The 14,203-nt window shown below is 42.1% G+C and overlaps 4 protein-coding genes across 13 annotated transcripts in view; 3 read left to right on the forward strand and 1 right to left on the reverse strand.

The window, feature by feature from the left end:
• The window catches only part of LOC126870714 (uncharacterized), a 17,468-nt gene extending 16,013 nt beyond the window's left edge, over positions 1-1,455 (reverse strand). For 4 of the 5 annotated variants that reach the window (XM_050628675.1, XM_050628673.1, XM_050628672.1 and 1 more), the window contains exons 1-2: positions 559-944; positions 14-285 (exon numbers count right to left, since the gene is read on the reverse strand). In XM_050628675.1, coding sequence (XP_050484632.1) covers positions 14-285; positions 559-804 — 518 coding nt within the window. In that variant the 5' untranslated portion in view covers positions 805-944. Of the gene's footprint in view, positions 1-13; positions 286-558; positions 945-1,316 lie in introns of those variants that run through there. The other variant, XM_050628674.1, reaches the window with a different exon arrangement.
• On the forward strand, positions 1,133-6,174 carry LOC126870742 (uncharacterized). Of its 2 annotated transcripts, none has more exons than XM_050628765.1 (3): positions 1,133-2,644; positions 3,295-3,570; positions 4,727-6,174. In XM_050628765.1, exons 1-3 carry the CDS (start codon positions 1,936-1,938, stop codon positions 4,945-4,947), a joined length of 1,206 nt encoding a protein of 401 aa, XP_050484722.1. In that variant the 5' UTR covers positions 1,133-1,935; the 3' UTR covers positions 4,948-6,174. The 2 variants fall into 2 exon arrangements, with proteins under 2 accessions (XP_050484722.1, XP_050484723.1); XM_050628766.1 differs by having other exon boundaries at positions 1,172-2,632.
• LOC126870760 (uncharacterized) lies at positions 6,018-8,049 on the forward strand. The gene is made up of 3 exons (XM_050628796.1): positions 6,018-6,178; positions 6,640-6,948; positions 7,599-8,049. The coding sequence occupies exons 1-3, from the start codon at positions 6,157-6,159 to the stop codon at positions 7,655-7,657; spliced, it is 390 nt and encodes a 129-aa protein (XP_050484753.1). The 5' UTR covers positions 6,018-6,156; the 3' UTR covers positions 7,658-8,049.
• A 142-nt stretch (positions 8,050-8,191) lies between these two features.
• Positions 8,192-13,496, forward strand: LOC126870732 (leucine-rich repeat-containing protein 15-like). 5 transcript variants are annotated; one of them, XM_050628745.1, is made up of 7 exons: positions 8,192-9,018; positions 9,156-9,306; positions 9,425-9,496; positions 10,054-10,197; positions 10,924-11,324; positions 11,409-11,668; positions 12,944-13,496. In XM_050628745.1, exons 1-7 carry the CDS (start codon positions 8,763-8,765, stop codon positions 13,376-13,378), a joined length of 1,719 nt encoding a protein of 572 aa, XP_050484702.1. In that variant the 5' UTR covers positions 8,192-8,762; the 3' UTR covers positions 13,379-13,496. The 5 variants fall into 5 exon arrangements, with proteins under 5 accessions (XP_050484702.1, XP_050484703.1, XP_050484704.1 ...); XM_050628746.1 differs by having other exon boundaries at positions 10,924-11,311; positions 12,940-13,496; XM_050628747.1 differs by having other exon boundaries at positions 10,924-11,215; positions 12,940-13,496.
• The last annotated feature ends 707 nt before the right edge of the window (positions 13,497-14,203 follow it).

Genomic DNA, 14,203 nt, shown 5'->3' on the forward strand with positions numbered 1-14,203 from the left:
TAATTCTACTCACACGAGTCTCGTGCGATCGATGTCAAACATCGTCATATCCGTTCCGTTGATTTTTGTCAGTCGTTCACCGGTTTTCCATTGCCAAACTGTCAGGCAAAAGTCTGGGAAAGTTGCTTGACCGAGCAGGTATTCGGTGCCAGCGAACACGCAACACAAGTAGCCATTCGCTTCTTGACTTCCGGCGCACTGACCGATTCTTCGCATCGTGGGATAAGCGAATACCGAGATCCTTGGGTTGGCTTTCCTTTCAATCACGGAGAAAATTGGCGCGACCTTGCATAAGCGCTCGATAAAATTAATAAAGATCCAAAAGGATAAATGGCATAAAATAAGATATAATACTGTGATTGTACGATGTACGGACATGTCGGTATATTCTTTCGACGTCCTTTGTTGGTTCTCTAACTCACGATGCTCAGGTGCTTATTTCACGTGTATACACCTACTTCCATTACTACTACTATTTCATTTATCAGGACACATATATTAGGACAATGGCATAAATCATAGTAACTTGATCCAAACCTAAAGAGGATGCGAACTCACCGAAAGTCCGGCGAGACAGCACGCGCCGTCTCCTCTCTCGCCACCATCGAATCGTTCTACTCGTGCCTTTTTACTCGCAGGGTCATGGAAACGGACATAAATGCCAGAAGCCATCGCGATCGTGTCCTTTCCGATCAGCGCAAAATCGCGACAGTTTCCAAACTTTGCCCACCTACAAAGAAATGGAAAGTAGCTAGCGATCGAATGGTTGAGACTGTAAGCGAAGATCAAGGTAAGGCCAGTCATTTAGCGTAGCGAGGGAAAAAAGCTAGCTTTGGTAGGTACCGGCCGATTTTCCTTTAACGAAAACAGAACAGACACGTCCAGTAATCTCGACGAGCGACGAATAGCCATTTATTACTTAGTGCGTACAAAGCGTCCGGAGTTAGTACAATTGAGTTACGAATCTCCTTGGTTAGTAGCGAGTGGAGGGGCAACCCTAGTAGACTAGAAAAAAAATTTAACGAAACAGATCTACTCGACTAAATCGTTCTACTAAACTACTCAACTAAATTCTCGCATCTACACACAGCGGGCTACTAAATTACTAAATTACCAGGCACACGACTTTCTTACTCGCCACTCGACTAAACGACTGCACACGTTCTACTAAAACTACTCGACTAAAGACTCTCGGTATTTACACGCGTCGAGTTACTAAATTATTCGTCACTCGACTAAAATACCGAGGGGCGTGTCTGTGCAAATTTCAAATTGTTACGTTTCTTGCCACTCGACTAATGTTTTTGCTTACTTACGATGATCGAACTTTTACAAGCGACATGACTTTGCCAATGACAAATTGGAGAAGCCGGAGGACCCTCGGGTCGAGGCGTTTATTCTGGTTGCCTAGGGACGCTCGAAGCACATCGATCGATCAGCGAATTTCCCTTTCCGCGAGTGAACGCATTGGAACGTGACCGATTTCCGTACGACGTGTGGCAACAAGTGTGCCAGTGGATCGTAGGAGGTTCGATGAATCGCAACACCGTTATGAAAACGTCACCAAATGCATAACAATTGATGAACGCCTTATCCTATTCTCTCTTTCGCTCCCTTCGATTCGTCGTTTCGGGGCGAAGCACGAAAAGGCGACACCGTAACGCGGCGCAGGTGACGATTCAAATTCGAGCGTTCGAGGCGAAAACGAACCACGAATACAGAACTTGAACACCGTTACGCGCTTAATATGCAACGACGGTGTTATCGTTCGAGGGGAGAAGATGGAACCGTGTGTACGTTTCCTCGGTCGTTGGTTTATCGTCATTCGAAAACTTCGAGTCCCCAGGATCGTTCCATCGAGAGTTCCGACTCTATTGTAAACGTACGCGCGCGCGCGCGAGTTCTGTTTCTCCGCTTACTCTGCTAGAGCGAGCGATGATCGAGAAGTACGGGAAAAGTTTGCGAATCTTTCGCGTCTTTGGACTGTTATTTTCATTAACGATCGTAGTCGCGAACGCTCGCGAAATCTCGAAAAACGCGACTACGATCACCAACGATGACGATGCAGCCGTCCCAACGTCTATCAGCCGCGAGGACAAAATGGAAGCGAGATCTGAAGGAGAGACTCTGCTGGGAATAGAACCATCGACGAGAAGCGTTGAATGGAAAAATAGCGGTCCATTTACTCGTGGCAAGGACAGCTATTTGGACGCATTAAGACATTCTCGAACTAGCACGGATCCTCGCGAAGGAATAGTTGCAGTAGATGCGACGACAAGTAGCTCTATTCAACGAAGAAAGGAACAATCGGTGGGACCAGTCTATGCAGGAAAAAGGTCCGAGATATCCTTCCAAACCAGCTCGGACAGAGATTCCTTCTCCATGGTACCAAGCGATTCGTATTCCTTGCCGACGCGATCGTCCAGTGACTTCTCGGGTCTCAAAAGTTCTTACGGACCTCCTCGATCGCAACCGCCGCGTGAAACATACGGACCACCGCGCGAAACATACGGGCCACCGCGCGAAACATACGGACCACCGCGCGAAACGTATGGACCACCTTATCACGATCAATCTTCCTATGGGGGAGAGTACACGTCCATTGGTGTATATCCGGCTCAGCCACAGCAAGGTGAGACTCGAGGTATTGTATTATTTTCGCGTACGTTCTACTTTCAGAGGATTGCGCACGATCAATATCATTGAAAAAAGAATCGATAAGAATCGAGACGGGCGGTAATTTCAATATTTTTTGCTCCGGAAGCTAGTATTGAAACAGTTTATATGCATATTGTATGCGTGTGTGTGTGTTATATCGAACGTTCAGAAACTGTATTAGCATTATGATACGATCAATGATGGAAGTTACAGTATACGGCATGAATGCCATATCAAGCATGTAAGTTTTAAAGATAGCTCCACTGAATATAGATATCGAACGATATCGCGGCTATTTGCATGCTTGCATGTCTAAATTCTTTTCCGATGTACGCAGTCATGCTAGTTCAGTTTCGTTGCGGCGGTAACGAACGTGCATTCTTAGTGCACCACATTCTATATTTACTGCCACATTGACTTGTTTACTCGTTACTACGTATCTCTGTTTTGTCGATTAAATGTATCCTTGTACTTTTCATTTCCAGTGGTTTTCCACTATTTTTCTCAATCTATATGCTAGGTAAGATAGTGTACGGACGTTATTTTTCATATGATTGATCGTTTGCAGCTCCCATTAAGTTTGTCACGTTTCCTTCCTCTATGATTTAAGATAGTAATACGCGATGCATATTGCAGCGTACGGAGTTCCACATGGAATGACCGAGTCGGTGCATCTTGGTTTTCCATCTATCGACTTCTCTTGGCCCTTTGCCCTCAAGCTCAACGCCTTCACCCTGGCCAAGATACTCTTGAAATTGGTTATTTTCAAAATGATAGTTAAGTTTATCGCTGTTATCTGTCTGCTGCTTTTCATCCCCAAACTGGAGATTAAAAAGACGATCAAGAAGGTGAACATGCAGAGTAACAACGATAACGACGACGATGAAGACGAAGGCCGTAGTTTGCGAAACGGTAATGTTCCTTCTTCAGATTTACATTTAAAACGTAATTATAACGGGAAATTCTTGACTGTCTGATTGGTTTCGAGTTACATCAAATTAATTGTGCATGCACAATATTAATGAAGCGACTGTGTGAAACGACTTACAAAAAGTTGCTTATTCGTATACGTCCGGCGCAATAGCATTTTTTAAATCCTTTTCAACGTTTTTGCGAAGCGTGCTTATGCTTTTGATAAATATCTTGGCAATTTGCAATTTATATATACGTTTGTACACTCGCTTCCGACCTTATCTATATGGTTATGCGATATAAGTGATCTCTCGTTACCAATGGTAACAAAATTTCAAAATTACCTTAATTAATTTTGTACAATATATCTATACAATTGTACGATATAGATACTTAATCATAAAAATTCTTCCAAAAACATTCGTGAGCTACACAAATAGATCGCTATTATCGTTATTATTATTCACGGGTATATAATCCTTTAGCATACAATTGCAAGTTGTTCGAGGATGGCAATGTCCTGTTAATATTATAGCCAAAGGAGGATTGCGAAAAGATTCGAAAATTTCTGTCGAATCATAAAATTTACCAGCTACTCTTATGCGCTTAACGCATTGGCTAAAGGACGTACGGTGAGTTTCCTAATATAGTACACCACGACTTTTTCTGAACGACGCTGACGTATTTCACTGCGAAACATACGGTACGCCAAGGCGCATGACAGTGTCATTTAGTATTTTATGTACTATCGCGAGGTTGAATATGTACAAACTGCCTGCAATCAAGGAGTAAATTTAATAAATTTTGCATATTCGACGAATCACGATCGTATATCGTCAGTAGCAAACCCATTCGATGGGTGGCCGATCGGAAAAACTGATGCTGCGTACTTTCAAGCACGTTGCAAAGATAACGCTGATAGGAATATCCGATAGCCGACAAATTCTCGATATGTTCATATTCTTCGCACTAATCGCATTGTGAATGATAGAATATCGGTAAAAAAAAAAAAGAGTGAAACTTTGGTGTAAAGTTCTAAGCCGAACGATTTAAAATTAATCGACTTTGTCTGTTGACCATAGGTTACCTTACGTAACGTGGCTTTACCAAACGCGTTAAAATCGATTTCAATGCTAACGACGTTTTATTCTTTCAGCTAACTGGAAAGTATGGGACAGACTAAACCTCTTGACCTTGGTGGTAGACGAGGCATGGAAACAACACGAGATCGCGAACGAATCTGGCTCCAGTGAATGCTCCACGCTCGACTGCCAAGTTCGTAGAGCCTTCGAAAACGACCAATCGTGGCCCGATTATGAGCAATTATTGCAGAATTATATTATGGAGGAAACGCGGCGCCTTCAAACCAAGTCTTAGCCTATTAGCTGTTCGTTGATTCGTCCTTACTTATGGAAATCTTTCGATTCGACCGCATTCAGTGATTCATCCATGATCACATTGCTCATGTCGCGTATTTATGCGTTACCTAGCTATTAGTACAGTCGAGGATAAAAATAAGTGGACAGGTATCGATCAAGTTTCGTTAAATACGGCTTGTTGCCGCACAAACGTGTAAATATTAATTTCTATTATTTATTAAACGCATGTATGTACTATAAGGATATATAATAAGTAGACCGCGGATTTTCGCGTATTCGTAGAAAATTTTCAGATTCGAAGATACACGTTCGAAGAACGTACACCGCATGCAAAAATATATATAGATATTTAAATTATAGTAGCCTTTGTCATATTTAACTAGTCAGCTGTTCTTGACGAATATACTCGTCGCGAAGAAATGATAATAATATCGACGAGCTCAGTCAGCAATAAAATTAAAGAATAAAACAGTCGTTTCATTGTAATTTAATTCTATATTATAACAGTCGCGCATACTCTTTGCTTAACGAGTATACTCGTCACCGCTTACTTTTTGCCACACATTTTAGGTACACACTTTTCAAAGAGGTGGAAACAGCTAACTGGTCGATAGACGAGGCAATTTTATATCCACGTTTTTTAATTATATTCGTAAAAATATGAATTCGCTCGAATATCCGCGGTCTATCAACGAATAAAGCTTAAGCATAACACTAATATAGTATGTAGTTCGATTAAACTTCGTTCATATGTACCTGCTTCCTCTATCTATCCACTCTTATTTGTCTCTGCGACTGTACACGCATGTACCTATATGATGTGTATTACGAGATGTACGTGACTCGCTCGTTGTCTTCTCGTTGAATAAATATACGTATATCGTCGACATTGGACACGCATCGCAGATATACTTTCGTTTCTTTCCACTCGTTTTGTTCCATTTCCAGCGAAATCGCGACACTTAGCAATTTCGTTGGTAAAGAGCGGAGGCGCGAGTAATTTTGAAGATTGCCGTTACGTGATCCTCTCGGTCTTCTCGAGTTTTCCGGAGCGGAGAGCACGGTGGGGGTGTGTCCGTTTATAAACGCGACCGCTACAGGCGACAACGTTTCAGTCGTTTGGTCTTGACAGATGAGTATAGTATCGCCTGTCGTTCAAGTCGAAGAAGATTAATCATACCGAATTTCACACAGCCATTACGAAGTCATGAAGTCCATCGTTTTATTAGGTGAGTAACAGACCGTGAAAAATAGTCCGAGAAGTAAGACGATATGTCGATCAGACACGTGACTTTGATAATGTGCGAAGGAGGAAAAGGACGTCGATTATTTAATACGTTCACTACGTACCACGCGAATCACAGCCAAAACATCTTTTTAGAAATTGCTGATCGATCTTGGAAGAAAATTATACGTTTATTTTTACCGTTATCGTATTTCGCATTAACGGAAAAGCTTATAAAATCGACAAAGGTTTCTTAATTCGATAGATTTTAAGTAAAATGTCAGTAATTGCTTGGGTTAACAAGATCGACAATTAAGGTAGTAAAGGAAACGAATAATTTTGTCTTGCTATCGTTGAAATGTCACGCACTGCGCGTCGAAGCAAACCGATCGCGAACGTTCTTTCGTTTTTCTTCGTTGTTCACAATTCGATAATCGTATGTTGGTATATAATTTCGCGACTTAGCATTGGTTGTCGTATGCGCCCTCGCTTTTATCGAGGAGACGAGCGCCTTGCCCACTGATACGACTACCGTGTCGACGAAACGAGTCAAAGAGCCTAAGGAGATCAAGGAGACCGCGACCGCATCCAAGGACGTAAAGGCAGCTAAAGAGGCGGCCAAAGAGGCGAAAAGGAATAAGAAGGATTGCGCGAAAGAATGTGGAGCTGCGTACGATCCGATTTGCGTCCATGATCCGACCGACGCTAACTTTAAGCCGAGGACGTTCGGTACCCAATGTGCTCTGGACGTTCACAACTGCGAAATGGGAACAAGTGAGTGTGTCTCTTTGTCCGAGTCGGTGATTCGCGCGCGCATGTCCTTCCGAATATACCTATATTCTGAAATCGGTGACAGATCGAGATGAAATTTGATCGATATATATGTAACGAGGAACGATGAATCTAAAGTATAACCAGTCAAACCAACACCGATATCGTTCTATTAAAGTAGTTGGTGTTCTTTTCGGTCATTGAGCGTTTTCAGACTTTTTGAGCTGAATGCGATATATACAAGTATCCCTCAATTATATACCTGACTTGTATCTGCGACAATTTTCGAGCGCAGCATCTAATAGCAATCAAGATTGATAGTTCCGTTAAAAAAATTATTGCGGTTCTTTAAAAAAAGATAGCGATAACTTTAAAGTCTTTAGAACACTTTCGCTTTACATTGCACATGCATTTGAAGCTATTTACGATAATTTTGGCTAACGATATTTTTTTCGATCTTCTACTGTTTTTGGGCCTGTAGCTTGATAATTCAGTTACATAGAATACTCTGTATTCTAAGTTGTCAAGTCTTTTCATATCTTAGGCTCATCGTTCTTTCCGAGATACTCGCCAAGTTTCATTTCGATCGAGTACCGGTGTTTTCAACCGGTTCAACGCGCCAATTTACGTTTCCTTTCGACTTGTTTTTACAGAGCTGGTAATGAAGAATAAGGGCGAGTGTGCCGGAGCTGGCGGCGTGAGGCTCTCTTAAACAACGGACGGATCTTTCGTTGCACCAACCGTCTGTTTCGTCCACGTTAATGGGAAAACACCTGCAACGCTTATGCTTATGTGACGTCGTGCTTGGGCTTTAGCTCTAGCTTTAGCTTCGGCGAGAATAAAGAAACTCGAATGAAAATGAAACCGAAGATGAAAATAAAAGAGTTCGTAAAAAGAGAAACCGCAAGTTTTGCAATTACGCCCGGTGAGCGATTTTTTCTCAAAAAGGGCGCACACAACAGTCGTCGTTAAAAGGAGTACACGTAGCAACAATGTAACACACTCATCGTCCTTATATCACAAATCAAATATTAGTGTCAATAAATTTTGTCACATTATAGCAACAAATTTATTAATAAAACAATTGTGATTCTGCAAAGAAAATTTCACGAATTACGAGTTATTTGATTGTTCTGTTTAATATAAACTTGCGAAATACAGGTCGATCGAGGGGCTCATAACGAAAACGATCCTTATCAAATTACATTCGCTAATACTTGGTAAACTATCGTACAGAAAAGAACCCAGAGGGTGAAACTTGTGCATGTACGCATAAATATACACATAACACGTATAAATATATTTTTACGCTTGATGTATGTACTTAATCGCATCGGTTTTTACCCACAGCGAATACGCTCGTGCGTACTTCGTTATTGTTACCATGAAATCCGCTAACTGGTAAAACGCGTGAAACTCTCCCGTGACGAAAATCGCTGGTCCTCGTTTGTACGTTTCTTTCCTTTCGAAGAACGATACACGCACGGCAGCAGGTTTAGATTCGTAATGGAAGCGAAGGCGAGTGGCCATTAGCAGGAGGTCGGGGTGCCGGGGTACCAGCGATTACGATAAGTGGTAGATAGGCGATCGTGAGGTCGCGTCAGCTTACTTAGAAGCTCCACCATTGTTTGTCAATCTCGAGCGTTACGCGAAAATCTGCAACTATTAACGGGAACACAAACCGGAAGCCCTTACGAGAATGACGGAGGGAAGCAAGAGGAGATCGAATAGTGGAACGAACGTGCGAGGAGAGTTGGCGCGACGAGTCGAACGAACCGGGTGCCTCGAGAAACAAGAAGCTTTTGCTCCCTACGAGGATGATTCCAGTCGTTCGATTGTTGCTCGTGCTCTCGGCAACTGTTTCTCGGGCAAATTGTAAGCCGCGACCAGACACTTCTCGCGATTGCGCGCATTCAGAGTCCACTCTCGAACGATCCGCAACTACGGGAATGGAGTCGGAAATGGTAACGGGAACGATTTCGGCGGATGGTAACGTCGCGATCACGATTCTCGAGGAGCTCGAGAATCGTTTATCTCGTCTGGAAAGAAGACTCAGGGCGGTTGAGCAACCCGGTAAGCGTAGCTTTTTATCTCGTCCGAGCTTTCTTCTTTTTCCTCTGTTCTTTTGTTTTTTTTCCTGTTTCTTTTTTATCAATCGTATCGTCCTCGTAATCGTTTCGAAACACGTCGAAAATACGAATGGTTCGCAGTTTGGCAGATGAGCTCCGCCGAGGAAGATTGGGAGATATGCGCGGAAGGGCCGTGTAGGTGTCAGCCGGAAACTAAATCGGTGTCTTGTTGGAGGCAGAATCTGTTGGATCTTCCCGCGGCGCAACTAGTTCCTCGGGATGTATTGAAATTGTAAGCCTTCTCTCTCTTCCTCTCGCTTCTCCTCCCTCGTCGTGTATCTTTGTCAAAGAACGAACAGAGAGGCAATGGAATCCGATCGAGAAAATCGTTGGAAAAACGGTGCTTTCAGGGACCTGGCTGGCAATCGACTGACGGCGCTTCACAGGGATACCTTCTTGGACATGACGCGGTTGAATCATCTGTAAGTATAGAAAGGGTTGAAGCCGTTCTCGCCGTTTCGAAATATCGTAAAAGTCGTCTGGAAAGTTACATTTAGCGATTTAGAATTATTTCCGGTTATGAATAATCGTAATTGTAACTGTGTGATTTATAATTTCTGGTGGATCGTGTAAAATCCAATTTTTCAACTTTAACTCACGAATGACGAAGGCTGGCTCGATTCTTACTCCGACTCGTGCACATATTTTACGATTATTACTTTTCATGTTACACTTACGCAGTCGTCTGGAAAATTACATCATTATTCTATCAAGACTATTGTATATTAACGATTTTATTGCTTTACTGCATTTTCAGTCGACTCTTCGTTTTATTGTCATAAAGTAGAATATGCTTGCGACGAAGATGACACAGCGTCTGCAACGGTTAATGTTAAAAGACACTTCTTTCGTCTATAAACTGATACAACTTTTCAAAATTTACGGAGAATTCTCTGACGTTGCTCGAAGAACACCGCTTGCCAGATTACTGTGCGCCGCGTTCGAAACTCGATGATCGTCGTTTTCTTTTTCTTTTCAGAGATATCAGCGACAACTCGATCGAGCATCTTCCTCTAAACTTGTTCTTCTCGCTGCACGCTGTCACGCGCATCAGGCTGAGCAAAAATTTTCTCGGCGAGTTGCACCGATCTCAGTTTCTGAGCACGCGAAATCTCCGTATTCTGTGAGTGATCCTCGAACCGACTGATCTTTTCCTTTGAGACAGCGAACCAAGTGGATAAAATCGAGGCTCGAGTTTGCTCGATCGTATCGATAATTTCTTTTTCTATCTCACCTTTTTATTTCTCCATCTTTTCTTACAGCTAGACTCGATGCAGACGAGCGATTGATTGTTCGCGCGTTATCGTAATCCACACGCAGTGTCATTGAAGAAGGAGCATTCATAGCCGCGGAGTAACGCTCGTTGTAGACGAGTTGATAAAAATGAATATTACGATAAATCCATGAAGTATAGTATTCTAAAATATTGGTAGCCGATTAAAATATATTTGCGAAATATTCAAGACATCGGCAAGAATATTTTTCGTTCATACCTAAATAGGGAGAATAACGTAGGATTAGTTGTATGGAATTTTAAAATTGCTCTCCTGCAAGAAATTAAAATACGCAAATTTTTACGCAGATTCGTACTTGTATGAAATGGGATCTAAATAGAGATTCGTCTTACTTTGGTTATTTTGTACGTTTCTATGCCTTGAAATTTTCCATAAATGCATAAAAATCGACAGTCGTCCTGTTATTCCCCTGTGGTCTTCGTACGATCCAACAGACTGCTCAAACGCGCGTGAAATTCTCATCTGTGATAAAATTCGCTCGTCTGCATTGCATCTTACTTCTGAAATAAGATACAAATATATACAGACAGCATCTCATATTTGTCACGACGCAGGGACGCGTCGTCCAACAGGCTGCAAACTCTACCGGAAAGTCTCTTCCTAAGTACCACGTCGCTGGTACTGCTCGATCTGTCCTGCAATCAACTATCGAGCTTCGCGTCGGAAACGTTTCGCGGCTTATCGACGCTGGAGGAGCTCTTATTAGGAAAAAATCGTCTGTCAACCCTTCCCGTAGACCTGTTCAAGGATCTGACGAATCTGAAGTACCTCGGTTTGGAAGAGAACCGGCTAAAACAATTACCCGACGAGTTGTTTCGAGCGCAAGCGTCGCTTCAGGAATTGAACGTAAGGGGCAATCAACTGACAGAGATATCCGCGAGTTTGTTGGCTCCGCTCGAACGTCTGCGCTCCCTCGAGATGTCTAACAACAAGATAGCCAGAGTAAATATCGGATGTAACTAGCGAATATCGTTCATTCATCTCACTCTTCGTTTCGTTCTTTCCGTTGGTTCACACGAATCCCGTTTGCTCGTCATAGATCGATTCGTTGGCCTTTCATGGCTTGGTAGCGTTGAAAGAACTTCAACTGGGACACAACCGTATACGAAACTTAACACCGGGACTATTCTCAAATTCTACTGGTTTGGAGAGACTGGTGTTGTATGCAAATGGTATAGAAAGCCTGTCACGTGGCGCGTTTCACGGCTTGTCAAACTTGACTTCTCTGTTTCTGCACTCGAACCACCTGAGCAATCTGCATCCCGATTTGTTCGAGGATACGCCGAGTCTGCGCAAACTGTGAGTAACATCCTCATTGAAGCAATACGAGGAACTCTTTTTGTTGACCGTTGTTGCATCATCTTTTAAACGCTATTTAGCAAATATCAACTTGGAGAACGATGTTGCCCCGAGCCTGAAGCAACGCGATCAGAGAAACGTTTGGCTGTTGCTTCTGTTACACAGCGAGTCTGTTTGTTTTTAATAACGAGTTGTTCAGGCGCAAATACATTATGAAATTATTGGTAAATTGTACGCACCGAAGAAACGTGTTTTTCTATCGCGACGTGTTATCAGGTGTTTTCTGCTTTTCTTCGATAAACAATTTTTATGCGATCGAGATAGCGAGGTATTGAGATTAGATTTTCAACTTTTCTTCACCCGTTCATGAAGGAAAAAAAATTGTTTGCTGCTCCGAGCAGCAGACTTTTGTTATTATTAGACTAATAATAGAAACGCGAATAAATACGGGGAAACATGGAACACAAACAAAATATTTCTCGTCGTTGCTTCAGTGATAACCTAGTTTAACACTTTGATTGCCACGTTGGTCATATACGATTTCTCCTGTGACGCCACGGTGGTTATCGGTGACCGGCGCGCTTCAACTTTTTACAATTGTAAAAACTCTATGAAAATTGCGAGTTAGGACATTTTGAATATAACCGATAAATAGAAGATACTTTGAAACAAAAAGTGCCCTATTGAACGATTAAATATTTTTATTAGAACATCGATAAAAAGAAAACGAGAACGAATCTTGCATCTAACGGTGCACTGTGTTTGCATCCATATGTTTGAGAGCTAATCTACGAATATTATAAACACAGCGTAGAAGATAATCGTAAAATGCTGCTTTATAATCGTATAATCGAAGTTAGAAGTGTGCACATACCTTGCTATTATATACAGAATGAGCAAATACCGTCTACTAATATCTTCTACACGTTTCAACGATATATTCTGCACGTTTTGCTAACGACGAAACAACGAATGCGAATGGTTTGTTGAAACGAACGAAGCCTCGTTACGATATGTCGCTATCAATTGTTACCAAGACGCCACGGTAGTCACCCGTAACCACCAATAAGATAAACGGTCCATCGGGGAAGAACGTTGTCTTACATCGTCGATTTATTATTATTTTGCCATTATATCCTTCGAACAATAAAAATACTCCCATGGCGTGCTCAGAGAAACATGTGATTTCGGCGTGGCAGTCAAAGTGTTAACGTCAATAAGCCACTAAGGAAGACACGGTATTATCTACAAGAGCGGTCCCGAATGCCTAGGCAGCTGGAGTCAAATTATCTATCTTCTTTGCCACCTCGGATCTTCGACACGGTGCAGTTCATCGAGCAGCTTCGCCTTGCTAGAAACCCATGGCACTGTGACTGCGCGGTTTCCTATTTGGCCATGTGGTTGCAAAGAATGTACCTAGCGCGAGTAAATGAGACAAAACCAGGCGAAGATTTGGGCGTTTGGGAATTTGGCGCTGGAGCGGTTTGCAGAGGTCCTGGCACACTCGGTGGCAAATTATTGCTACATCTGACGTTTCACGAGCTGTGCGAGGGTCAATGGGCCTCGATGAGGGGCTTGGTTCCTCGACTTCCAGTCGATCGCACCGGTAGTGGTGGCGGTCGAGTCGTAGCTTCCACGGACGATCCGTTCTCGCGAAACGAACCTATTTCCGTGTTTAATCTGTCTCGTTCTCTCTCTATGGAACGATAACAGCCTTTTTTTTTTTTTTTTAAAGAGGAAACAGCTCGCCTCGCGTTACATGTATATATTCGCTGTTATCGAAGAACTCTCGAACGAAGTTTCTCTCTATTTTTTTTCTTTTTTTTTTTTTTTTTACATATCTCGTCATTTTCTCTCCTATGTACAATATATGTATTTTATCGTACGATTTTATCGACCGTATAAAATGGCTCATGGAAGCACGGAAAAAAGCAGCGATTAAGGTACTTGTCAAGTGTAGGCATACTAAGGATAGAATGAACATGATCGCAGACGAATTGTACGTTTCTCTGACATAGCGTTATATGAGCATAGATTAAACGCATACAAGACAGACCTGACATGAAAAAGATCCGAGTACGTATCTGTTACGCCCTCTGCGATTTACTACAGCAAACGTAGGAATTTCATTCAGCTGAATTGCCGAAAGTGATAAAATCAAAGTAGCTATACAAACATATTCATCTGTCGGACTCCAAAAAAAAAAGAAGCTTTTTCGCTGTGGTTTAAACGTATACGTGCACTGTTATTGTTTTATGCATTATTTTCTTCCCTAACTATCAAGAATAAAAAAAGCTTGAAAGCTCGTTTTAGAGGAAGATTTTAAAATTGTACGGGGCAATAATTCAAACCAGATATACACATAGTGGCTGACGAAACTATTCGAACATTTATTATAGAAAATTTATATGAATGTACTATGTGTGTTGCACAAAACATTACGAAATTTCATTAAATTTCCATCTAACTTGCGCTAACGGTCGCTAAATATTGTTTAAGAGTTTACTGATGTAATAGCGATAACAGTGCTAATGA

The sequence above is a fragment of the Bombus huntii genome, chromosome 10, assembly GCF_024542735.1.
Source record: "Bombus huntii isolate Logan2020A chromosome 10, iyBomHunt1.1, whole genome shotgun sequence".
Lineage (NCBI taxonomy): Eukaryota > Metazoa > Arthropoda > Insecta > Hymenoptera > Apidae > Bombus > Bombus huntii.

Coding starts and splice junctions, on each gene's coding strand:
- LOC126870742 (XM_050628765.1), top strand. CDS start 1,936: ATGATCGAGAAGTACGGGAAAAGTTTGCGAATCTTTCGCGTCTTTGGA. Junction 2,645..3,294: donor ACAGCAAGGTGAGACTCGAG/GTATTGTATTAT, acceptor TGCATATTGCAG/CGTACGGAGTTCCACATGGA. Junction 3,571..4,726: donor AGGCCGTAGTTTGCGAAACG/GTAATGTTCCTT, acceptor TTATTCTTTCAG/CTAACTGGAAAGTATGGGAC.
- LOC126870760 (XM_050628796.1), top strand. CDS start 6,157: ATGAAGTCCATCGTTTTATTAG. Junction 6,179..6,639: donor GAAGTCCATCGTTTTATTAG/GTGAGTAACAGA, acceptor TTCGCGACTTAG/CATTGGTTGTCGTATGCGCC. Junction 6,949..7,598: donor CAACTGCGAAATGGGAACAA/GTGAGTGTGTCT, acceptor TTGTTTTTACAG/AGCTGGTAATGAAGAATAAG.
- LOC126870732 (XM_050628745.1), top strand. CDS start 8,763: ATGATTCCAGTCGTTCGATTGTTGCTCGTGCTCTCGGCAACTGTTTCT. Junction 9,019..9,155: donor CAGGGCGGTTGAGCAACCCG/GTAAGCGTAGCT, acceptor AATGGTTCGCAG/TTTGGCAGATGAGCTCCGCC. Junction 10,198..10,923: donor ACGCGAAATCTCCGTATTCT/GTGAGTGATCCT, acceptor GTCACGACGCAG/GGACGCGTCGTCCAACAGGC.